This window comes from Rousettus aegyptiacus, unplaced genomic scaffold (genome assembly GCF_014176215.1).
Source record: "Rousettus aegyptiacus isolate mRouAeg1 unplaced genomic scaffold, mRouAeg1.p scaffold_m13_p_11, whole genome shotgun sequence".
NCBI lineage: Eukaryota > Metazoa > Chordata > Mammalia > Chiroptera > Pteropodidae > Rousettus > Rousettus aegyptiacus.
The window spans coordinates 34395084-34422860 of NW_023416286.1; the positions used below are offsets into that span (position 1 = coordinate 34395084).

Genomic DNA, 27777 nt, shown 5'->3' on the forward strand with positions numbered 1-27777 from the left:
TGATACCTTCAAATGATAGGATGTACCATAGACTTTTAAAAAATATCTTGAAAAAATTATATAATAGTTTAAAATATTCATAACATTAAGACTAAAAATAAAGTTTGCAAAGCAGTATATAATCATAACTTTTGGAATTTATTATTCATGCAAAAAACTGGGAGGATAAACAGTGAGCAGTCTTTTTTTTTTCTGTTTTTTCTTTTATTTCTTCTACAACAAACATATTGCTTTTTAATCAGTAAAACAGTTGTTTACAGAAACATTGTTAAATTTGGAAGTTTGCATTTAGAAGAATTTCATTAATTCATTAAGATGTGTGGTAATACGGATTGTTACTTTGGAAAAAATATAGAGAAGTAAAAGTAAGACTCCTTATGAGTCTCTGCTATTTGATCCTACTATGGACACATAATCAATGACTTCATGATCAGAGTATTATTAATGCATTTCATTGACATATCAATAAAAAACTTTTTTATAGATAACAAGAATTTAATTTGCCTACTATCATATTTAAAGTTATTTGTTCTGTTAAGTTTATATATTGCATGTTGATAAAAGAGTACTTTGGTGATAGAGGGATTCAAGCCAGTAAGATAGTGTCAGGTATATTTTAATTTAAATATTTTGATGATTTTAAATTTTGAAATGCATTCTGGAATGTAATGTCAGCAAATGTCCACCCTCAGATGGTTTGAAGAAAAATGTTATGTTAGGAATATTTGAATGCCAAGAAATTAACATTAATCTTTAATAAAGTATATAGTTTGTGGCAGGCAAATAATGACCCCACAGATAATGACAGAATTGACATCTTTGGGTCACTGAGAACAAAGAAGAGTTGGGAGCAGCTTGCTGCAGTGGCATGGCTCAGTGCAATCAGGAGAAAGTGCACAGCTTGAGGCTCTTTCTTGGAAGGGATAGAGAGATTTAGAGTTGCGTCTAGTCTTACAGTGTACCAGTTACCAGAAGGACTCGTATCTGTCTTGTCCAACTCACTGTGTGATGGGAGCTGGCAAACTCTGGATGCTAAATGGCCAGTGAGAACAAAAGGGATTGAGGCATCTTGTTTTTGTAAAATCAGAATTTGTAGTGTTGCAGTCACCACAGAGAACAAGATTATGAGCTTCTGAAATAGAAACCAGCAAGCCTCTCTGAGAAATTGCACACACAGCCTCTTCAAAGTCAAATCCACATGAAATTGGGAGAGATAGCTATTTTTTCAAATACATGGACCCCCAACACTAAGAAGAAACAAGGAAATACAACCCCCAAAAGGCAACAAAATAAATCTTTAGAAATTAATCTTAAAGAAATTGAACTATATGAATTACATGACAGAATTCAAATTAACCATCATGAAAATGCCTTTTGAACTCGAGAAAACAATGGACAAAATGAGAATATCAACAAAGAGATAGAAAATGTAAGTAAGAATCAAACTGAAATTTGAGAGTTGAATAAATGAACTGAAAAATTCACTAGGGGTTCAAAAGCAAGTTGACAAAGCAAAATAAAGAATTAACAATCTCAGAGACAGGTCATTTGAAATTATCCAGCCAGAAGAACAAAAAAAGAAGGAAGAAAGGAAGGAAGGAAGGAAGGAAGGAAGGAAGGAAGGAAGGAAGGACGGAAGGAAGGTGAAGAAAACCAAAGGGACTTATGCGGCACCATCAAGTGGACCAATATATACATTGTGGGATTCCAGAAGAAGAGAGAAAGGGACAGAAAGCTTACTTAAAGAAATAATGACAGAAGACGACACAAATCTACATAAGGAAACGGATATTAAGATTCAAGAACTTCAGTGGACTCTAATTAGGGTAAATTTAAAGAAATCCACATTGACACATATTATAATCAAATTGTCAAATGTGAAACACAGAAATTTGAAAGCAGCAAGAGAAAAGCAAGTTTTCACTTAGAAGGGAAACTGTGAAACTACCAAAGGATTTCTTGCAGAAACCTCACAGGCCAAAAGGGAGTGAAATCAACTCAAAATGGATTAAAGAACTAAACTTAAGACCCGAAACTACAAAAGAAAAGGGGGGGGGGGACTTTATAATATTGGTATTGGTGATGATTTGGATATGGCAACAAACGTACAAGTAGTGAGCAGAAAAATAAACAAGTGAAACTACATCAAACTTAAAAGCTTCTGTGTAGCAAAGAAAACAATTAACAGAATGAAAAGGCAACCTACAGAATGGAAGAGTTTTTGCAAGCCACATATCTTAGAAGGGGTTAATATCCAAATATATAAGGAACTCCTATAATTTAATAGCAAAAATGCCCCAAGGAACAAAAAACAAAACCTGGTTTAAAAAAAATGGGCAAAGGACTAAATAGACATTGATTCAAAGAAGACATACAAAACCAGCAAATATATAAAAAGCTGCTCAACATCGCTAATCATCAAGGAAATGTAAATCAAAGCCACTATGAGATCACTTCACAACAGTTAGGATGATCATTATATGAAAAATAGACCTCCCTCCCCCCACCCCCCCAAAAAAGACAACTGTTGGCTAAGATGTGGAGAAATTGGAACCCTTGTATTCTGTTGCTGAGAATGTAATATGTTGCAACTGGTATGAAAGACAGTATGAAACTTGCATGAAATATTAAGCATAGGATTGTCAAATGATCCTGCAATCTTATCTCTAGAGAAAAATCAAATTTTTCTCTACTACTGTGTCTTCTAATTGACTTTATTTGTCTATGCAAATGCTATTCATTTTTGCAGGCAATTTTGTATCATACTACATTGCTTAATTCCCTTATTTATTTAAATTAGTTTTATCGCTCATTCTCTAAGATTTTCCAAGTACACCATCATATCATCTGCAGATAGAGGTAATTTTAGTTCTTCTTTTCCAGTTCTTATAATCTGATTATTATCCCTAAGCTAATTAAATTGACAAATACACCCAGAATAATGTTACATAGAATCAGAAATTATCATTGATTTCTTTATTCCTGACTTTAGTGGAAATGCCTCATGGAATGTATTCTGAGTTTAAGGTTCTGCTAGATTTAAAAAAATATGAAAACATCCATTCATTTCTATTCCTCAATAATTTATTAGGAAATATAGCAGTTTCACTAGTACGATTTATAAACTGAAATAAAAACAATCAGTAAAAGATTGTGTAGGTGTGTGTATATGTTGGAATTTATTTTAGGTTTTGTAGAAATGGGCTTTGGTCCCTTCTTTGAATCTAGAAAGGTGCTTTTCTTTTCAGTTCCTCTATATTCCAATGTTTCAAGTGGTTGCTTATGTTCCCCTGGATTCTTCTCACAATAAAAATGAGGCGGGGGGGGGGGGGTAAGAGTGGAAGTGCCTCCAGAAAGAACTATATAGGCATTTTTACATTGCTCGTGTATCTCTAAAAATTTCTGATATTTTTGTGGTTAGGTAAAGTTTTTACAAGCAGCAATTGTTGCAAGAGCAGAAAACAACCTTAGTTATTGTGATAGGTTAAAAAAAAATGCTTTCCTCTAAATATACTCACCTCCTAATCTCTGAAACCTGGGAATATTGTCTTATATGGAAAAGAGTGAATTTTAAGTTATATGGTATAATTAAGTTAGAGATCTTGAGAGGAGAAGCTTATCTTGGAATAGTCAGGTAGGCCTTAAATGTAATCACATGTCTCTTATGAGAAATAGGCTCAGGGGGATTTGAAAGAGAGAAACTCAGAAGCCAGTACAGAAATCTGATATATTGACTAGATGCCCAAAATTAGCAGCACTACTGAGGGGCAGATGGATAGAATATCACTGTATAGTATTCTGGCCAAGAATGAGTAATCCGAACCTAATTAGGAGGAAACATCAGAAAACCCAAAATGAAGAACATTCTATTTGGTAACGAGGTTGTGGGATTTTCTTTCTGAGCAACATTAATGTCATACAGATAAAGAAAGGAAGTGTTCCAGACCAAGATACTGAAAAGGCATGGCAAATAAATGCAATACTTACACCTAGAATGGATCCCGTAGTAAAAGGGGAGAAATGCTATAAAGTTCATCATTGGGTTAGTACAACTGATAAAACTGAAATATGAATAATAGATTTGACACAAGTATCATATAAATGTTATACTTCTTGAAATAGATAACTGTACTGTGGAGAATTTCTACATGTTCAATATAATTATTGAGAGAGAGAGAGAGAGAGAGAGAAAGAGAGAGAGGGAAGGAGAGAGGGAGGGAGGGAGGGAGAGAGAGAGAGAGAAACAAAAAAAAACAAAGCAAATGATGTAAAATGTTACAAAATAAAGGATGCACAGTTTTTCTTTGTACTATTCATTTTCTGCAATTTTTTATACATTTGAAATTATTTCCAAATAAACATTTTTAAAATACATTTTTAAATTTTATTCTAATGTAGAAATTTTATGAAAAAGCCTATTAAACCAAACTCTTCAAGTATTTATGATGTCAAATTAGATCTGTAAGTTGAAATCCTAAGATTCTTTGACATGCATAATGGGCTTATGCAGCTCACATTCTCTGTCTCATTGCCCTTAACAAATAGAATTGTGCAATATTTAGATTTTTTGGACAGTGGGAATCAGTTACTCAACAATTGTGCTGGTATATTGGCCATTAAGTGAGCAAGCTCTTCTTGCTCTTTTTATAAGCAATGAATTCATTTATGCTCTTACATGTATCCCTCACAAAATATTGTCATAGTGTCTAGTTTCTAAATCTCCAACAGCATGAGCAGCTTTCTACTCCCTCATTATCCCACTTGTATAAAGTCAACAGGATCTCTCCGTCATTTGCTGCCACTCTACCTAGTCAACTCATTCTAAATAAGAAGAGGAGAGTAAAAATCAAGCTTGATGATGTGAAATTAAGAGCAATTTTTCAACACTAATCGAAAAACTAAAATTTTATAAACAAACCAATAGCAATTTTCTTCCAAGTGGATATCAAGCCTGCAAAAACAGAACAATAGCTAGTATGTATAGATACCTCTCCATATAGCATGGCTAAATGACTAGTTCTGTTTCCAGAGGCAGCAAAAACAATTAAGATTTTTTTCCTTTTAAAGGGCTTTGGGGGTCCTATGCAATATTTAGGATAACAGAAAAATCCATCTGCAATTTATAGATATCTCTCTCTCTCTCTCTCTCATACATGGGCACTCAATTTTGAGAAAAGAAAGAACCTACCTATTTCTGTATGGAATTATGCTATAATTTCGTTCAGGGCCAATACACATAATATTCATGAGTGATTCTGCCTAAAAAATCTTACTTGTCAAAATTATAATTTATTTTTAAAATTATAATTTCTATTATTGATATTATCATCAGCAGAAAATATTAGTGGTTTATAGTAAATGTGAAATAAAATACAATTGACTTCTTATAATAACAAAAATGAGGTGGTAATTTTATTGAAAATAAATACATCATTAACCATAAAGTTTTCTTACTCTTTTAATGTTTTTAAAACTCAGTGATATATACATAAATCTTTATATTTTATCATAATTAGAGAAATCATATGATGATTATTCTACTTATCAAGTGAATTTAAGCAAACTCCTTTTGAAATGCAATTCATTGCTTATCCAAGACTACCTTGGTATAAATCAGGGGTAAGGAGAAAGGAGGAAAAAGAAACTTACACACATAAAAAGCCCTTGTCAACAGATACTGGAAGTGACAGAACGAAATATATAAACATTACGCATATAGAGGAAAAATGTTTTAAAATTCGACCTCCATTATGAACATAAATATTATATAGCTTGCATTCCAAAGGAAACAGGAACTCTGGAGAATTTATTGCTGCAGATCAGCCATGAAGTTATTGAAATAAATCACTTTGCCTTCTCTTCCCCAGGATCGACATCTTTAAGTATGTGATCTACGGCATTGCAGCTGCCTTCTTTGTGTACGGCATTTTGCTGATGGTGGAAGGTTTCTTCACCACTGGTGCCATCAAAGATCTCTATGGAGATTTCAAAATCACCACCTGTGGCAGATGCGTGAGCGCCTGGGTATGTTATTTGTCTATGTACAGTGTTTATGTGGGTTTATTTCAATAGCACACAGGTGTTTGTATTCATCTGCCAAGAATTAATGTATTTTTTTTTAACACAGTAACATTCATTGCTATGATTGCTATCTTAAATCATGTTATTTTCTAAATTAAGATTATTCCATGTGAAAATTTAGTTTCAAATTCTCAAATCACAGGTAACACAATTAGTTTTATTTTAGAGGCAGTAAAATTATTGATTGATTGATGAGTTTTTCCAAAGGGCTTTGGGGTTCCAATACAATATTTAGAATATCAGAAAACTCCATTTGCAATTTAAAGACAATACATACATGTGTCTCTTCTCTTTAAATATGTGTCTCTGCATTTTACCTTAAATTTGGGGGAACTATGTCATCAAATTTCTGTTTAATAGTGACATAAGATGAGAATTATACTATTATACTATTTTAGGTTTTTAATCCTTATCGATATGATATTTAATGGTAAATCAAACTTGCCATACTCTAGAGCAGTGGTCCCCAACCTTTTTGGCATCAGGGACCTGAGCTCCTATGAGAATCTAAGCCTGCTGATCTGAAGTGGAGCTGAGGCAGTGATGCTAGCACTGAGGAGTGGCTGCAAATACAGATGAAGCTCATCTGCCGCTCACCTCCTGCTGAGCGGCCCGGTTCCTAACAGGCCACAGACTGGTATCCCTGTGTCTAGGGCTAATGCAGTGAAGACAATGCATGTATATCTATTAGGGCACAAAAGTCATGAAAGTTAAGAGTGATACAGTTGAATGTACTCTTGCATTTTTATACAGAATAATTTTTCTATAATGAAACATTAGAGCGTTCATCTTGACTAACCTTTCTGTTATTTTTCCAGTGTTAAATAAGAACATGTATTTAATTGCAACATATTTCATATTAAGTAAGATGTTTCTAATAAGAAATAATTTTTTCAATCTTACAGAAAAGTTAAAAATTACCTGCTAACTATCAAACATTTTATTTTTTTTACCAGCTTGTAACAAGTTATAGTATGCTGCTCAGTGTCAGTAATGATAATAATCTGATAAAACAAATTGCCTGTGTTGTGGGTATTTGTAGTTGTCTCTAGAATAATTTCTTGTAATACTCATTTCTTTTTTGGGACAATGCTTATTGTAATACCTGTTTTTAGGATGGGTAATATCAAATTACAGGTCTGGAAGGAGTTAAGCTAAATGTTTTAGATTTATTAAAAAACAAAATATGACTATTCAGTGGACTAATTATCAGTGATAAATAATCAATTTCTCTAAGAAGGTGAGTTCAGACTATAGATTCACTTATATTCTGCCAAGAGTATAGTGAATTCAATTAATGATAGGCTTTTTCTTTTCATTGGGACAATATCATTACAATACCTCTTGCATCTCTAAATCTCAGTCCAGCTCAGAGACCATGATTCTAAAGCGCTAGTGAAATGATAGAGAAGAGGAGTCTCTAAGCACATTTTTACCATTGGGGAATAACCTTTGTTGGAAAGTGTTGATTGCTGTTTCGTTGAGAATTGTAAAATTTTTTCACAGGATTGTATGCAGAAGTAAAACATCACAGAAGAGAGACCATATCGCTGCACAATTAATAATTACCTGTTTTCCATTCAAACATCTCAAAGATATCTCAAATAAGAATTTTTAAAGCAAAAACACAGGCCACATATTTTTCTATAATAGTAACAATCATGTCACCAGTCCCACCCAACAGACCAGAAGGGTGGCAGCAGCTGTGTGGGCTCCTGCAGAGGTGCTCCCACCCACTCCTTTAGCCACCCCCACCCCCACCCAGAAATGAGCAGAACCAAGGCAGAAGCAGTAGCTGCATTCTTGTGCATTCTGCAGAGGAGCAATGCAGTGGTAACGCTTCCAAGTCATGCCTTGGCTGTCCCAACACTGCCTGCAAGAAGGAGACCAGCTCCACTGCCCAAGAAGTAAACACTGCAGAACCTTGCACCCTGTTGCTTGTCATGCAGCACTTGTGGCTCCATGAAATCACACAGGAGAAAAAAGGAAGTCGTATCAATCACCCTCTCCTTCTACTTACTTTCTTTCCTATTTCCATTCTGCTTTTTCTTTTCCTTCCAAATCTGTGGGTAGAGTGTATCTTTCAGTATACTTCATGTTTTATGAGCTCACCAGTTAGCCTGTTTTATCAGTCTGTCTTAGCTTGAGAAATGTCCTTTTGAGGCTGTGCTCCTTCAGTTTATTGTCTCCTAACGAGACGTTTTCATCACAGGAGCTGTAAGCTCTAAGCTTTTTCTGCCTTCAATGAAATCTAAAGCTGTTTCTTTTTGTTGTTCAAGTGGAAATATGATTGATTTATAACTCTTTAGATCCATTCCAAATGAAGAAATATTATTTAAAAACATATTATTGTCAAATGATGGGCTTCTGAGTTAAAATTTAATGAACTATTTTTATATCCTCCACCCTGAAACAGTTAATGAGAAAGGGGCCTCATAGACAGTGACCTGAATAGAACCTGATAGTATATGTTTGCTTACAAAGAGACTTTGCATATTTCGGCAGATACACTTTGTTCATTTCACTAAAGCTTGGGTCTGCATCCTACCTGAACATGTTTATTATATCATAACATTCCATTCAATATGTAGCATATTCTTTTAGTAGTTCATAGACTCAGAGACTTTTGGAGTCAGAACCGACTGGCTCCTTTTCATCAGTGCTGCTGCTGACTTCTAAGGTGTTATTTTTATCTCAACTAGTGCACATCTGCTAAAGTTGCCACAGAAAGTTTATAGCTCAACAAACTGTGATTTTCTTAGACATCAAGTCTAAATTGATAGGAATTCAGATGAAAAACCAATTACCTTTTACAAGACATTCTCAAGTTAAATACACTGTAATCAAGGAGCAATCATCTATTTTAGCCTTCTTCCAAAGATTATGGAAACGTTTCCTCTTGCAGTTCTGTATTTCAGCCTCCCTGCTAAATTTCTAAAATGATTAGAATATCGAGGTTGAGATCAAAACAGTTATTACATGTTTTTTATTATTATTTTAAGCCACTAAGAAATAATTCATAGCACCTTTGTTTAATTTAATGCTAACATAGTAGCATGTGTAACATATGTGTAGCACAGCTAAGACAAGAAATATAACAAGAAGATGCTTGCTTCGATAGTCATTTGCATATTCTGATGAAATGATACTAAAATAATGATGTGATAATGAGATGTGCTGGATATTAATTATGAATCTGGCACCTGATCCCTTTCATTATGGCAGTTTTTTTTCTATCTAGTAACAGCAAGTTAGTTAATAGAAATCAAACCAGAGAAATTTTACTGAATTTTTTTTTTCGAATTAGAATAAAATGGTCAACATTTTAATACATGGCTGCAATAGGAAAAGTCAGTGAGGCAACTTTATGTGTCTAACATCCACAGGACCCATTCTTTCTTCTTTCCTACAAACAGGTCCAGAGCTACTACTATTTAAAATTCAGTGTTATTCGAGGCAGTAGACAACAAAGGCACCATCAATCTGTTACTTCCGTCCATACCTAACCTTTAGGTATACAAAATAATTAATGTTTTGCTAAATCAAACAAAATCTTCTCTTTGAGTTTATTTTTAAAGTAAGATTTACTGTGGACCATGTTTACTATTAAGTAATTTCATATATGAATTTCTCTTTTGTTTACATTGTAGCCCTAAGACAGGTAAGCTCATTTCTGGCTCACGATTGAGGCAATGACTCTGAAGGTTAAGAGATATGTGCAATTTACATAATGAGTGACCCAGTCCTCATACTTCAAGTCTAATAATACTTTTATTTCTTCCAGTTTTTATTTGTTTGTTTTCACTGCACTCCCCAAAGAGATATAATGGAGTTGAATTTCAGAAAGTGTTTCATTTAAAAATAGATGTTAATAAAGGCAAAAAAAAAAAATCAGAAGAATTTTTCAAATTCTCAGAGATTGTTCTAATAAGAGTAGATTATTTAAGATACAGAGGACAGACTGATGGTTGCCGGGGGGTAGGGGGAGGACAAGGTGGGTGCCATGGGCAAAGGAAATCAAAATGCACAAATTTCTAGTAATAAAGTAAATAAATCCTGAGGATTTAATGTATGACATGGTGATTGTAATAATACTGTAATACTGTCAATATTGTATTACATATATGAAAATTACTATGATCATAGACCTCTAAAGTTCTCATAACAAAACAAATTTATAACTATATTTGGTAACATGTTAATTAAACTTACTGTGGTAATAATTCATAATATATAGAAATAACAGATAAATTTGTTATATACCTGCAACTAATATAATGTTATATGTTAATTATACCTCAATTGAAAATAAGAGTAGGTTATTTATTTATTTAATGCTCATATGACAAAATTTTTACCTGTCATATTACCAGAAATGGTAAGCTAGAAATAAACTTATGATAATTATGAGATGTTTTATTACATATGGAAATTATATTTATCTAGGATTGCACTTGATTAATTTGAATAATTCTTCAATATTAGTAATTGTCATGTTCTAAGACAAAATATAAAATAAGAAGATAGAATTATAATTTAGCTTGTTTAATTTGGATACTTGAGGAATGTGAACTGCTACTTTGAAATGTAACTGATTTGTACTAAAATTTCAAAAATAAAGTCTTTGGTGTGTTTCTTAGAACAAAATTTATATGTTAATAGTAATGAAAATATTTTCTCACAAAAAAGACTTACTCTGTAACATGCAGCTTTATGAATTTTCTGTAAGATTATAGCTCACATTGGAAGCAAATCTGAGCCAGTTCTGTGTTTCTGAAGCCATCCATACCTTTCATTGCCTTGTAAGAAGCAGCAGCAACACAGTTCAAAGTGTCCCAATCCACTTTGAATCTAAATCTATTGAATTATAAGTCCCATTTTACAGCACCTTCAAAAGAAGCTTTTGAAAAGTCCCCTGGGACAGAAAGAAAAAACAAGATAGAGGGGATGTAGCCAAAAGCATGCTGATTACTCTCCCATGGATTTTCGAGCTGCTTTCAACTCTCCAGAGTAATGTGCTTCAAGCTGCCCCGTATCCTGTTATTGTTCTTGAGACTATAAATTAGCCTTGAGATCTACAATTGCAAATAATGAAAAATGTTAGTAAAGAGGGCTTTTTTCCACCAAGAGTTCCATTAACAAGATTTCTTCAGTTTTAGGGTGGTTTCCAAACTTTCTAGAGCTTTTCTCCTTGAGTGGGAGACCCCTCTGAATAACTTTCCCAGACTCAAGAACTTCTCATTCTTTTTATTTTCCCAAAAACATGAAATGAAATCTAATTCTCTTATTCTGTAGAGTTCTATCATCCAGACAAAACATCTATCTTGGTGGTAATAGTAGTAATCACAGTAACAATAAATAGAATAAAAATAGCTCATATTTTGTCTATACTTCTTACATACCAAGTTCTATAAGTGCATTTCAGCCTCACCGCTATCATGAGAGATCAATTTAGCAGGTATCCTCATTTCACAAAGGCAAACACAGCAGCATAGCAAAGCAACCTAGACTCAATCTAGCTCAAAAGCCTGTGCCTGTAATTAATATGCTATAAGACCCCTTTTTTTGCTAAACAAATGTGACATTTAGGTAAAGGATGTAGTGAGTGGCATGTCAGTGCTTGATAAATCAATCATTCTCTACCCTCTTACAGATTAGAATCAAATAGCAAAGAATGGAAAAGGATTTCATAGTGTCATACAGACGAATGATGTCAGAAGTCAATGGATACGAATACTTGCAATGTTTATCAATACTTTGAGGCTTGAAGGACACTTCTCACCTAAACCGCATTCACAGGACGGCTTTGAGAGGGTAGGCAAGGCCATGAGAAAGGAGTTCTGAGAAGGCAAACACTGCCTAGTTAGCTTCGTCCATTGATTTACTTCATTCCACATCCAGAAAGAAGAAACAATAAAGACTACCCAAGAAATATTTTCCTTTCTCTCTGGTGGAGTCAACCAAAATGTTTACCATAGAATATCAAGTGTGTTTCAAACCAGATGTTGGCTAGATTTCCACATGGAATATATTTATTCCTTTGATGAAGAAAATAAGAAGGAAGTGTTTATTGTTCTCTATGGCTGAAACCCTACTGTATAGCTTTGCACCTACTACGGCCTCATTAAGAATTTGTTGAGCAAGATGAAATAAATCTAAAAGTGAGATTAACTTTAATAATTCCATTAAAAAGATGTCACTATTGAAAAATATTTACTCCAGTTCCTTCACTGTTTTAAATAACCTAATGTTCAACAAGTTTTATTTACTGATAATTTTAGACTCAGCTTTGTTTCATCTGGGATGTAAGAGTTGTAAATATGTCTACTAAGTCATGGTTTAAGGACATTGTTAGGATGGATGTCAGCTCATCAGACTCTCTAACCACTAGTGTTTCATAGTAGATACTAACAGGAAGTCAGCTTTGAGAGGAGATTAAACAATGTTATTAAAAAGTGTGTATTCGTTATGTTCTGAGTTTCCGAAGTGCGATGACATTTGGCTGTTTATAGGAAATAAGGTTGATCTCAGGACTCGTTAGTTTGATCCTGACTCTTTTCTTATTAGTTATGTGAATTCCCTACTATCCTTAATCCCAGTAATCTCTGTCTATCCTAATCATAATACAACCTTAATATAGGTGCTTAAGCTCTGCTGCGACAATAACACCAAGTTTTCCATTTTTTGACAGTGTTATTTTTAGTATATGTCCGAAGAGTTATTAAATAACTTTCACTTGTTTGAAATTTCACTGAAATCATGGAGTAAAGTCAAGCTATAACTTGTTACCAAAAGAATTAGTAGAGTTGAATAAGAGATTTAGTTTCATGGAGTCTATTTATTTTATGCCATTTTGTACTGTCATTTTGAAACTGTGACTACCTGAGGTATTAAAGTTAAGCCAGAATACACTGCAGCTTCTCTTCAAACTTCTTCTGGAAGCATGCCTCTGAAATTCAAAAGAGGTCCAAATATCTGTAGAAACTTAGCTTTTGGAGTGCAAGGCCTACGTTTCAGACATTTCCAAGTGTAATCTTACTGCTGTATTATTTAATGGGGTATGGAATATGCTTTAAGGTTTAAAAACACAATTTCATATTTACAGTTATGTTCGTATGTGCTGGTTATCACGTGTTCTGAGTCTTATTACATAAATATAACACAATAATCAAGAATCTTTCAGAAGATTTAAATTTTAAAACAATTCATACTTTAAAGTACTTAAACTCATGATATACAACATACACAAAGTGAAATTACACAGGTTCTCAGAATGAAAATTCAGATCTGTTAGTACATGCAGATATGCATATACACACAAAACACATCTTATTCCAGCTTCCAATTTTGTTTTAAAGATATAGTTAAAGGTAGTTGAGTAGAGAAAGGGACAGGCAGTTATTTTTCTTTTAGGGACGTGTACAAAACACAAATCACAACAAAAACTATAGATTGAGAGTATATTATGTGAATTACCTGGGAAGATGTCTCACATGGGCTCATGAGTATAAAGTCTACACAACTGGATGTTCTTTACAGCATGAAATTGAGTTCTCCACCTCTATATCACCAGGGTATAGAACACTAACCGATTCATACATTTACTCATTCCTTCAGTCCACAAATACTGTGTTAGTAATAATTGTGTATCAATCATTGAAATATGGCCAAGATCATAGTTCTAAAAATTCCCTCCTGGCCTTTTGCCTCTTTCATTTTTTTCTGCGTTTTGCTGGCATAAGTTGCCAATCATAAGGTCAGGCCCGTGTGTGATAGCACAACAGGCCGTGCTGCTACTTACCGATACAGGGTTCAGGTGAGGAAAGACAGATGTACATACTGTGGCAGAACAATTACTGTGGTAGTGATTTTCTTATTTAGCTACTTTGCAGAGATGATCTAGATTTTAATCTTTGATATCTGAGTCTGATTAATTAATACCATATGACAATAATACGGCAACTCTTACAAGTTTGTGATCATTCTCTATTTCGATTGGTGTTTACCTATATGAACACTTTGTATGATGAATTACTCATGATCCTGGGAGATATGCTAATAAATCCAGTGATACATAACTTGCATTAAGGAATATAATTGATTTATATCAGTGTGTGGATTCAAGTCTGCATTTAAACCTCAGAGCATTGTGACTTACACTTGTTCTTTTTCAGTTATATCTGAATACAGTTGTTAATACAAGTGTTAGCTGAGACATCAAGGGTATATATTTATATAGGCTATTTTATATGCAGATAATATGAATTTAATAATTGATAAGTAATTTGAAGCAACATTAGTACATTTATCTTTTATTAGCTATTCATCCTTCTACCACTACATGCATCCATTTTCCATTTATCTTTTTATTCAGCATCTAAGCCATAGTTGAACTAAAAAATCTATTTAACGTACCCTGAAGCTGTGTCTTTTATTCAGCTGTGGCTAGGATGCATAAACAGCCTTTTACTATGTTTCATAAATATTAAAAATATTCTGAAATAAAGAAAATTATTTTCAAACTTAAAATCGTATTTTACTATGTTTCTATAGCAAAATTAAAATTAATATGCATGAAAGAATTAGATTTTAAATTTACAAAAATCATCAGATGAGTAGAAATACACATTAACGTCATTATATATTAAAGTGACTTGAGGATGACCGTGTTTATGGTAAATGTAAGCACGATTAAGTGGCTTAAATATTTATGATGTGAAATGGTGCACATTTAGTTGTAATATAAACTTATTGACATAGTTTTAACTCATTCTGTACAATCCATTCTAAATATACCAGTTAATATCTTGTAATATATAAAAAATGTGTGGTGAGATTTTTAAGATAAATACATGTATGAAACAGGCATAAGATATAAGATGCAGAAAGCTTGTTCCTTGTACATCCAAACCTCTGCCATGATGCAACTTTCCAGCAGGTTTATTCACATAACCCCTTATATTCACCATCTGTTTCCCACACCGCAGTTCCTATCAGTGTTGTAATAATGATCTGTATACGACAGCAGCGAAATCTTTCAATAGTGAGCTTTGCAGAGTAGACACAAACTTCTTCATTTCCAGTAGATGACATGTGTTCTCTGTCGACTTTTTCTCCATTACAGTTTATTATGCTGACATACCTGTTCATGCTGGCCTGGCTTGGAGTGACAGCTTTCACCTCCCTGCCAGTGTACATGTACTTCAATCTGTGGACCATCTGCCGAAATACCACCTTAGTGGAGGGGGCGAATCTCTGCTTGGATCTCCGTCAGTTTGGTAGGTGGATCTCTAACTGTAAAACAATACTGCCTCAAAAATATTGTGAATCACTTTGGAACCACCATTACTTCTTCTACCAAAAAGATAAGTATATCAGAGTGTTTTCTTTTAAGACATTCTTTTTAAAATTAAGTAGGAATGTAAGACTGATTGGAAGTTGATCTCACAACATGAACATACAAACATGGATATCTGAACAGGCTTTCAAGTTGTATTTTCTTCTTTTGGCAAGTTCTGTGATTTCTCTGTCCTGATTTCTCTACATTTTTCCAGACTCTGTATGCTGTTGGCATCCTACTTTCATTCTCCTTGATAAGCTACACAAATTGTGAAGTCTAGTATGAAGATACCTTAAGAAATATATACCTCATTGTTTCCTGAAACAGGGCAAAAAAAATTAGTATGTAATAATAACAAAATCAAGGAATGTTAAATAAATCGTCAGTCCTATTTGGTTATTTTTATTTAGGGCTAAAACCTTGTGTAATAATAGTAGTTTCTTATATGTATATGGGCTTGCAAGGTATAGACCTCATTCTAAAGGCTTTATGTATGTTGACTTGTTTAATTCTCACAACAGTTCTGTATGATGAACACTGTTATTAAGTTCTTTATAAATGATGTACCTGAGGCACAGGAGGGTAAGTAGCTTGCCCAAGGTTATATGTCTATTAGGTGCCAAAGCAGGATTCGAACCCAGGCAGGCTAGCTGCTGCGTCTGTATTCTTAATTATGTCTGCTGCCTCTCCTATTCAAACGAGTACTGAACTATGAATGTGGAAACAGAGTTCAATCTCACCTAACCTATTTGGAATTCTATACCATCATTTGTAAAAGCATGGAAGCTCCAGATTTTATAAAAGATGTGGCAATCCACATGCTCGAATGGATTTTTTTTTTCCTATAGAATGGCTATTAAAATCTAACCTATTAACAATGGGAAATGCTGTGAATGGTTTTCTCTAATCAAGTTTCCTTATGCTTCAGGAAAGTGGTAAACACTTCACTAGTTGGCACCTGCAGGCATTGTGCTCCATGATATATTGTAGATAAATTGGAGGGTGCAATGCAACTATTCCATAGCCAACTAGCTGTGTGTTCCAAAACTGTGGCCCACCCCATTATCCTGTCAGACAAAGCTCTCTGGTCCCTTTGTCTGATCCAAATGAAAAGCAGAATGATCTGCTCTGTGGTTGACATTCTCAGCGAGCAGATAATGTTGGCGATATTGACAGTTCTTCCACAGGGGAGGTTTTAACCTTGGAATCATGTCCCATGTAAACACAGGAAAAGGAAATCGCAGCAACTGCTGCTGGAGGTCACGGGAGTACAGCTGCTTGGGTAACCATGGCTCTGACTTCAGTCCCTCCCCTTCAGTGTCTTCCTTTTATTCTGCTGATCCGAAAAATTTACTTTGGAAAGATGTGACTAGTCTCTCTCAGAGACAGTTGCCAGGTAAAATATAGGACACCCAGTTACATGTGAATTTCAGATAAACAAGCAATATTTTTTTAGTACCATGTATCCCAGATATTGTATGGGACATACTTATAGTGAGTGTAAAGCATGACTTTGATTAAAGCTTCTTTTGAACCTTAGCACTGTTTACAGCATAGTTATCAAGACTTATTCCAATTAAACTTTTCTCCTGACAATCTTTTACATCAGCTATAAAGGCTTTCTGTTTGCCCTTAACACAGAATCTACTGCCTGGACGGCATTTATACACTTTCTAGATAACACGCCCTTAATAAGAATCCTGAATGTACATATACAATTAAGTTATTATCAAGGGGTGTCAGAACAGAAGATGTAAATGTATTAGTACATACATTTACTAATATCATCAAAAAAATAATTGAGTAGGTAAGAACATACTATAAAGCCATTTTCCTTATGCAAATTTGTCTCATTAGCATCTAGATTCTATCTTTTCTCTTAGGAGACCAAGGTCTTTGTGTAATGGGGACTCTCGCCATATAATGGCTTTTATGCTTGCTTGGAATCTACTGTGAATCTCAGTCTTCATCCCATGCATGTGATAAGCATACACACTTTAAACAGATTTAATGGGAAACAGAGACATTACTTCATATAGTTGAGGGATTTAAGGTTTATCATATTAAGGTTAGCTGCATTTTAAAATAAGTCATGAAATTATTTCTACTCACAATTTTAATTTTTAATGCTCTTATAATTATTTCCATAATTATATTTATAGTGATTTAATGACATTGAATGTGTTAGGTATTTATCCCAGTAAATTTGTTTCATAAAATGTTAAAACTGATCCCCATTATGTTATCTAGACCCAGAATTTAAAACTGTAGCATCAGGAGTACTGGGCTCTGGGTGGGAGGGTGGGGTTACAATATTTAAAAGGGTGATGGGGGAAGGATTCACCACAAAGTTGTCATTGGAAGGAAATGAGGAACTTGAGAATATTCTTAGCAGTGAGAAGATCCAGTGCAAAGTCTCCAAGGTAGTACTATGCCTGGTATCTTCAACAAGCCACAGAGAGGCCAGTATGGCTGAAGGGGGAGTGTAAGAAAGTAAGACGATCAGATTGAGACGAAGTCTGAGAGTTCCTGGAATGCACACTTATGAGTGAATTACAGGACATTTAGGGGTTTTCATTCTGAAGAAAGTAGAGGATATTTTCAGATTTTGGCAGAAGGGCAGCCAGAAATCACTTTTGTTATAGAAGGATCACTGGCTGCGGTGTGGAAAACAGACTGTAGCAAGAGGAGCAGGAGTGCCAGCGCGCACTTGTAAGCAAAGCCTGAGTGCAGTGTCGTGGCTCGAGCCAGGAGAGTAGCAGGAGAGTAGAGAGAAGTCGTCTGTCCTGGATGTATTTTGAAGATAGAGGCAGCAGAATTTCCTGATAGATTGTCTGTGGGGGTTGAGAGAAAAGGAAGATTCAGGAGGAATTTATTTTTTGACGGAGCAAGCGGGAAGATTGCTTTGCTTTTAAATGAGACGAGAAAGCCCAAGAATCACTTGCTTAGGAGTGAGGCAGGCAAGGGAGGCCAGCAGTGCAGTTTTGAAGATGTTAATTTTTTAGATGTTTAATAGAAATCTAGAGTCATTGAGTAAGAAATGGGACATGTGAATCTTGATTTAGGAGAGCGGTATGGAGCTGGCTATATAGTTTTAGGAGTTACTGATAATATTTTAGATTTAAAGTTCTTGAGACTCGATGAGATCAACAAGGGAGAAAGATGATTGAGGAAAAAAACACTGGGAGCTCCAGTGAAAGAGGTCCTAGAGAAGAGGAGGAACTAGGCAAAGATACTGAGAAGACAGTGAGACTAGAAATACCAAAACAAAAGACTGTAGATTTTGCAAACCAAATGAAGAGATCATGGAGGAAGAGGGGGTCATCACCTGCCTCCAGTTCTGCTGACTAGCAAGTTAGATGAGAACTAAGAATTCACCTTTGTTTTTAACAATGTGGAAGTTATTGGTGATCTTTATAGGAAAACTGTCCGTGGCAGGTTGGGGCAAAATCTGACCAGAAAGTGTTCAAGTGGAAATGAAAATAAAGGAATTGCAGACAGTGAACACAGGCAATACTTTTTAGGACTTTTGCTGTAACTGTGAATGAAGGAACATGTAAGGAAATGCATGGCCAGGTTGGCATTCCACGTGAATGAAGTCTGTCATAGGTCAGGTGGAGAGATGGCCTACTGAGGAAGCTTCTTCAGTAACGATGGTTTGTTAGACAGATCTTATAGGGGTTCCTTCCCCACCCTACCCCTTCTTACAGCCACCTTGGCAGAAAGGAGAGGTCACAGAGAAGGCTCTCTGCCTTTGTTGCACTGCAAGTAGGTTATTTTTTAAATGAAATAATTGCACAAACTATTGGCAAAGCAGAATGGCAGCAGCTCCACATAGAGGGAGAGCTGATGGTGCACCTCCAACCTGAGAATGTGTGAATATATACACATATTAAAACTAAATAAATAGCAGCAGATGCCAAAAGCTTAGGTATTAATTTGCCCAGAAGATGTGATTTTTTTTTCCTCTCTCTTCCGTGTGTGTGTGTGTGTGTGTGTGTGTGTGTGTGTGTGTGTGTGTGTAACACTTCAGTAGTTCTCAAAACAAAATTAAAGACCCATTTTGGGATGAACTTGGTCACTTCTCTAAAATGAGATCTGTGGTAGTGCATCACCTTTGTGCTGTTAAAAATGCAATAGTCCTGGCAAACATTCATAGGTCTTGATTTAACAGTTCTTTGTTGGAGTCTAAAATACATTATTTTTGATAATAGCCCAGGTGATCGTGATGCAGTTGGTCTTTAAACTAATTGGACTAAGGGCAAATATGAGTTAAATTATAGCTTTTTATTTCCCCTTATGAATAACACTGCTTTTAATATTAGCAGAGAAAAGTTTCTCCTTTGGAAAATATGATTTTCTAGACTAACAGAAGCTTTGTGCCAGCAGAATAAGTTTAGATCCAGATTTCAGAACAGTCTGGGACAGAGCTGTGAAAATAATTGTGATGCCTACACCATTACATTAATGGACCAAACCAATGAAATGGCTATAGTTGAATCTAAACATTCTGGTGGCTAGATTCAATGGAATTCAGATTGAAAATGTTTTACATTGCTTGTTTTTATCTTCCACTTATGATTCTACTCATAATTATTATCTAGCAATGAAAGCTGTGGAAGAAGTGTTTTATTATAATATAACATAAAATGGAATTTGCTTAGATTTTTATCAGGAAAAGTTTCTCTTTTCTCTCTCTGGGCTCTTGAAAACATTTACAGTGCTAAACTAATTTTATACATGTCGTAGGGATTGTGACAATTGGAGAAGAAAAGAAAATCTGTACTGTCTCTGAGAATTTCCTGAGGATGTGTGAATCCACTGAGGTGAGTGTTTTTACAGCCTTAAATTTTGTCAGAATTTTAGCTTCACTTTGTTATTTGGAGAATATATAATTAAATCTATATTGAATTTTCCCCTTTTTTCTTTCAGAGGTAATTTTACTTGCAGTGATGTTATTCAGGGGGACTAAACTAGAAAATAAACATGAATGAGATGCTTGGCATGTTTCAATAAAAATATTTTATTTTTTCTAGAAACTATTGTTTCAATGAAAGTTGAAAAACAATTATATTTAAAGAAATAATATAGTCTTATATTGTTATAATATTACTGAAAAACATCATTATTAATCACAATCTCATCTTTCTAATGAAATCATGTTAAAATGATGCTGTTGCAAAGATTCAAATGATTTGCAAGAGAAAAGATATAGTAGTAAGGTTTTTGGAGTACGTGACTTATTACAGGGTCACTTCTGTTAAAGATGTGCAGTTTTTATTCATAAGAATCAGATGGCTTGATCTCTCTTCTCTTTGCAACCTTGACACACGTTTGGTTTTCTGATTTCTTTTACAGCTGAACATGACCTTCCACTTGTTTATTGTGGCACTTGCTGGAGCTGGGGCGGCAGTTATTGCTATGGTAAGACCTCAAAGCCCTGAGGCTTGGTTTTTCAACTTGAGTTACAAAGCTATTTGCTTGTAGAGGTGATCATTTATCTCTAATGTCTGAAGTCCCTATGAATCATATTTAATTTAATATCAGTAAAAAAAAAAAAGAGAGAGAGAGAACAATGGGCAAATAAATAAGTGAAAAATAGGCTTACCCTAAAGAAATATTATCAGTACAATGGAGATAATATTTGGTAATTAGTTTAAGGATTACAACACTCAATAAAATGGTAACTAACAAAAATAAGGAAATTCATTGGCATTTAGATATTACATTAGTATTAACATAAAAAATCAACTCTGGAGCACATGCGTGTGCATCAGTGTGATAGTTTCAGTAATATAATCAGTTTCCTAACTTACATTATCCTTTTTTTCTCCTGAAATAAGAACATCAAAAAAGTCATAATGAGTCACTTATGAAAAAAGGATTAATTTTCTTAAAATAAATCTCAGTAGTTTCACATTATGTCTTCTACGTCTAATATCTAACTTTCTTCAGAAATATTAAGAACAAGTTGTTAAATTCAGGCTTTTTAGCAAGTTTGGGAGACCTACGATGTGTCAAATCCTGTCTCCTGCTTTGTAACTCACCATAAATTCCAGTTTCTCACTGGAATGCTGAATATCAACAATAAATAAATACTCTGCACATCAGTAATAGATTTTGCAGCCAAGGTCTTCAGTCCTTATTTTCATATCCTAGAATCTAAGTAGCACAGGACTCTAAAAGGGTCCTGGTAACTTTACCAATGTTATAGCCAATTCAATATGTAAAAATGATTAATTAATTTAGATTTGATTCTTTTCCTGTGGTGCCAGTACATTGTTTAATATGTAGGTACAAGGAATTTCTGTTTAAAAATATTTTATCTTTTGTCATAGACTAAAAATAAGAACAAAGAGACAATGCTAATATGCTAATGAGCCATTTCAGACCAGTTATTTTTAGGGACTTCATCACACTTTTATGTTAAGATATGCTTCAATTTTTAAAAAAATTATTTTTTTAAATATCTATCAACACTGATTGTATCAGTGCTAAAGTGAGTTTTTAGATATTTTGTTAATTTTATATCATGTTAATTGTTTCACATTTTAGATTTAGTGTAGAAACCTCTGATAGGAATTTCTTTTCAGAATATGAGATGCTTAATAAGATTGTGTCAGCTGATTAATTGGAGGGAACACAATAAAATAATAAGCAAAGATCTTATGTTCTCAACCTAAACTCAAAGCTAAAATATACCCTGGATAAGCATTCACATGTTCTGAGCAGTGATGTTCCAAACACGTATGGTTCTAGCAGCCCCCAGCCTGGCTGTCAGAAAAGAGGAAACAACTGTTTATTTGTGTTCACGGACATATTCCTGTGTGATGGATAATTTTTAGGGACTTGTGTATGTTCAAGCACATACACCCACAAATAAGAGATCTGTCAAAGTACTTTCTGCAAAGTGGTGTGTAATAAAGCTTTCATTTGCATTTATAACATATATATGTATGTAAAATGCCTTACATTAGTGGAAAGTACCTATCTAAATAAATAATGTCATTTAAATGTCCTTAAAAATGCCTACTCTGAATAATTCTGTTATCAAAAAATTTGAAGATAAAAGAAATTTAGATGCTCTGTATTTCTTAAAGAATCTATGCTTTACCTAGCTTTGCATATCAAGTTATAAATAAATTTTATTTCAAACAGAGAAAGTTTAGAAGATTATTTTTTTTAAGTACTAAGCATCCTTTTGGATATCTAAATATATGCAAAGCATAGATTCTTTAAGAAATACATAACATCTCATTAATTATTTTTGGTAATAATTTAGGTCTTAGAAGATAAGGATAATACTGTTGCAGAAATGTTGCAAAATCAGAACTACGAGAAACCAAGCACCACTAGGAGAGTTGGAGAACTCAGGCTTATTACACCGGCAGTCCCAGAAGAGCTAGTGCTCTGAAGATCTGGGCCCCAAGTTCAGATGCAGCATTGTTTTTATAGGGCTTATCTGTGCAGTTACGTTTGGCCAGTTGGCATGGGCCGATTGGTTAATTTGTCCTCAGGCAATTACAAAGAGTTACAAAGCAGGAGATTTTCAGACAGGAACTCAGGCCAATCCCTCTGTTATCTAGACAGTACAAGCAAAAGGGAGGATGAGTCTTTTAGTTAATTTTGAGGTCACCCTGCCCTTCAGTCTATGCAGCAAGCATATTTACAGAAGCAGAACAAAGAGCTGATTATAAAGTTAGCCTTTTGACTGGAAAATTCCTCTTCAATATAACTATTGTTACTGTTCCTGGTACTAATGTTACTACCAATATTACTGCTATTAGTTATTATCTCTTTAAAACTTACTCTGTTGAAAGCACTATCAAATGCTTCATGTAGGTGAATACATTCAATAATCATAATACAGTTACTGTCATTAACCTCATCATGAACTCATTCGACACTATATGGCTACCATTGTTATTTCCATATGACAGATGAGAAAAATGAGTTGAATTCTACTCTACCAAAGTATTTACAACATTGTCTGTAATTTAAGGGAAGCCTTATAAGAACTTCAAACTAACATGCACTCCACTGCATTATTTTTTAGAAATGTTAGGAAGTTCTATACGCTAACAAAATTAGTCAACTTAGCATTGCACCAGTTTCCAGAGATCGCTATTAACCCGCCGAGGGACAGTAACAAGTCTGGCAGCTTGTGTTCTCTAAGGCCAGAAGAAACATTTGAAGACCACTAAAAAGCACCAGTGTCTGAACTAGAGTGACACTGAAGTTGAAATACGAAGACATACATATTTAACAATAATTTAAGGGTGATATCTCCTTAGACTTTAAGGGAAAGTTTTTGAACATCTGAAAAAATATATTTATTCATGTGGCAAATATTCTGAGTACCTACTACTTGTTAAGTACTATCCTTGGCACTTGATATTTTCACAACAGCAACAACAAAAATATATCACATAAATTTGGTTATGTATGTAAGAATTATTCATGCCACATATATACAGTGATTAAACTTTCATTATAAAAATGCCATGAAAAACAAGAATATAACTCACAGCTCCTGCTTACATGTAGCTTATAATTTTCATTAAACAAAATGCAAAATTTCAGAGGAAATGGAACGTTCTGAAAATAGCTCGTTGTATGCTATTAATTGGTATGCATCTTTTTTCTACATTGTTTTGTCAAAATTGTTTTGTTAATTTTTTCTACTGTTTGTTGACTATCTTAATGTACTATGATAGTCACCATTTAGGATTGGCTTTGCATTCTTTATGTACTTTTCTAGAACCAGCCTGCTTCCTGTCTTTCAATGTACTCGACTAATCAAAATTTTAGTGTTCTGTTTTACTAAATTATGGATAAATTATTGCCCACCTTTTAAAACCCAGAGAAAGTAAATAACTGACAGTAAATAACAGTTTCCCCTCCCTGTTCATCCATTGAAATCCATCATTTGGAAAACTGCTTTATCTCTCTTATGGACCAAGGAGGGAAAGAAAAAAAACAAATAAGTGATCTTACTACTGAGTCATTTCAGATCAAATCAGGATCTTCATTACTTGAGCAACTTCATTACTCTAGACAAATCAAGAGCTTCCTTTTTGAACATGGCACTGTTCTATCTATTGTAAGTGTCTATAAATACACAAAATTCATATGATACAAGACTTGCTTGTTTGCAGTTTGAATATAAAGGAAACTGCAAATTTCACTGTGTAGAAAATTAACTGGGTAATTAAATCCACAAGTTTATTTTGGAGTTTCTATGACTCCTTCTTGTTACTTCACAGTGAATAATATATCTTCCCATTAATTCAAGTTGACTAGACTTAAACTGTATATAAGACTATTTTCTGATTATGGATTAGAAAACAGGTACATGGACATGAAATGTATAGTTTTATGGTTCGGGTAAATGAGGGCAGAATGAACAGGAAACATCACATAAAGATTAAGAATCAGTCTTGGATACTTCAAAGTTGAAAAAGAAAAAAAGGAGATACTGAAAAGACTGGGAGCCAAGAAGATAATGTCCTGTAGTTGGAGGACTGAGCGAAGAATATATTTTATTTATATCATTTCTATTACCATGGAAATTCTGGTTTTATTATGTTAATGAACAGATCTTATCTAAGTATACAATTTGAATATTTCTTTCCTGATAGTAAAAGGGTAATGAGATGCTGTACAGACTTCCCATATAAATTATTTTTGTCTTTGACTAGGTTCACTACCTTATGGTTCTGTCTGCCAACTGGGCATATGTGAAAGATGCCTGCCGGATGCAGAAGTATGAGGACATCAAGTCAAAGGAGGAGCAAGAGCTTCATGATATCCACTCTACTCGCTCCAAAGAGCGGCTCAACGCATACACATAAATAAAACCTTCCCCTCCTTCTACCATCCAGATGCATTGGTGTTTAACTAAGGGCCATCCAACCATCCAACCTTTTGAAAAGTAAAATAAAAGTGCTTCTCATCAATGATATGGAGGGTGACTTATGAATCACCTGACTACAATTCCTTGTTGTTTAGCACTTAATTTCCTAATTTGTAAAATCGATGTAATCAGATATCTTCTACAAGCTCCTATCTAGTCTTTTTCTTTTTTAAATTTCTCAAACTCATTTAATAATTCTGTCAGATCATTGATACTAATATTGTCAAATGCAGAGATTAATTTGATTTTTAACCACTTCTCATGTGTGTTATACATAACACCTTTTGCATTATTTCTTATGTTTTGAAAAGAAAAACAGTTTTTTATACTTTTTAGTTTTGATTTCGGTAACTAGTTTAACTACAGGTAGCCTTCAAAGGGACCATTGTACATTATGAACAATAGACAGAGATGATATCATGATGACTCTTCTTGAAATATGGAAATCTTGTGTGAAGATCATCGGCCCCATTACTATAGGCCGTAGTTCATGTTTTCATCCATCTAAGGTGCAATTTCTAAATTTGTAAGAGTAGGTTAAAAAAAAAGTGCTTCTTATCTTTGTTAACATTGTATTTTTTCTTGATGTACCGAAGAGGTATTTCCCTCTGATTCCTCATGTTTATGTTGTGAGCATGTAGAAACAGTAATGCTAATGCATGGCTAGTTGCCTTTTTACGATTGTGACACCGGGCTTACCTTTTAAAGATTAGTATAGAGAGAATTTTAATGGAAATAACTACTGTAGACTATCAGAAAATGATCTCTTTGTGATTTAAGCAGTGGCTGGACTGGAACTTTTAATATGCTAATGTGGAACATTAATTACCTTTATGAAGGTGGAATATGAAAAATAAGCACACTAACCCCTCAGAAGTTGTTTTACCTACTTTAAAAAGTTTTAATGGATTGCACCTCTGTAAACTATCCCTCAAATGTGTATTATATATTTGAAAAGGCTTCCATTAATATAATAGCTTTGCTTGCAGCCTTCCAATCTATGTTGGTTTACCTGTAGTGTTTTTTAAAGTGTGGTCAGAGGCCACTATACAATGTATCCTTTCGAAGTGTAGTGGTATATCTGTGTTTTTATTTCTAGTAAGTCATTTTAACCAAATGTTCATTCATATTCATTTATAAGAAGTACCTATATCAAAGGAATAAAAAAAGCAATCAGTATTATTGGACCAAATTTGGTGTTTGTTTTAACCTGGCTCTTCTTTTGATTATTTCTAATGCTACAAGAATGCTGTAAAGTGTCTTTTAAAATGATGTCACCTGACAAGACATTTTTGTCAGTGTATAAAAACTAGGTAGTATTGTGCACTGATTTGACCATTGTGAAATCTTTTCTCAGTGTAAGTGCATTTCTAATAAAATTTATTGAGTGAAACAATCTTTGTACAACGACTAGTCATGCATCATCCATAATTTTACAAGTTCTTGTAGTATGTAGGGATATTACTAGGGTTCTCTGTGGCATGATAATGCATCTGTAGTATTATTTAATTAATTTGGGGTTTTGCTTTTTTTAGATTATCTTACTGGGTCAACATTTTTCTGATATATGCAGTATTACATATATTCAGCAAAAGTATTAATGGGCTTCTTTAAATTCTATATGATAGTGTTTCAGTTCTGTGTCTTAACAGTTTGTGATGATTTTTAAAACTGTCTTTTAAACTTATGTAATGATGTTGACGCTTTTGCCTTTTTTTTTTCCTGGTATTAGAGTTTGTATTTTCACAAAGAGTGCTTTGTAGCAGGCATTACAAATAATCTGTTTTGTACATAAATGTGCCAACAGCTTGATGGTGGCGTTTTTGAAATGTAGAACAAAGTGCTTGCAAACTGTAATAAATATACTTGTGTACTTTGTGTACTTATTATTAGTTTCTGCAGTGTTTTTTTTTTTTCTTGTTTTGTTTATTCCTCTTTCTTATGTGTGTGCATTCTTTTCAAATGTAATAGGCGCTGTCTCCTTTGGATGGTTATTACCTCAGTTGAGCTGACCTAACACTTCAAAATTTAGTGAAAATTCTCTGCATGAACATACAGTATGGGGATGAATGCTGAGGAGGTGGGAGAAGGCAAAGGGTAAAAGACTTTAGAGGTCATTTCATTTAATAAATGATCACAATTCACAAGTTATGCTATTTCTTTGCCCAATTTTTATTGTTTTGTGTTTCCTTTAGTGCTGCATAAACAAACAGAGAAACAAAAAAGACTAATGCAATTCAGAAGAAAAACTGATTTCTTGGTTCGCTTCAAAATGTCAAGGTGAGAGCAATGAAATGAAAAAAAGTATTTTCTAGACTTTTTGTTTATTTCATATGTAATTTCTTCTGGCCAAACTAGAAGTGATGTTGATTTAAAAATAACAAAATAGTTATCAATAACAAATTTTATTTTTCATAAGGCCTAAGGATTTGTATTAGTC

At 34.0% G+C, this 27777-nt stretch overlaps 1 protein-coding gene across 2 annotated transcripts in view; it reads left to right on the forward strand.

The window, feature by feature from the left end:
- The window catches only part of GPM6A (glycoprotein M6A), a 239976-nt gene extending 212750 nt beyond the window's left edge, over positions 1–27226 (forward strand). For both annotated transcript variants that reach the window (XM_016166029.2, XM_016166028.2), the window contains exons 3-7: positions 5868–6024; positions 15206–15359; positions 20171–20247; positions 20780–20845; positions 25123–27226. In XM_016166029.2, coding sequence (XP_016021515.1) covers positions 5868–6024; positions 15206–15359; positions 20171–20247; positions 20780–20845; positions 25123–25275 — 607 coding nt within the window. In that variant the 3' untranslated portion in view covers positions 25276–27226. The remainder of the gene's footprint in view (positions 1–5867; positions 6025–15205; positions 15360–20170; positions 20248–20779; positions 20846–25122) is intronic.
- The last annotated feature ends 551 nt before the right edge of the window (positions 27227–27777 follow it).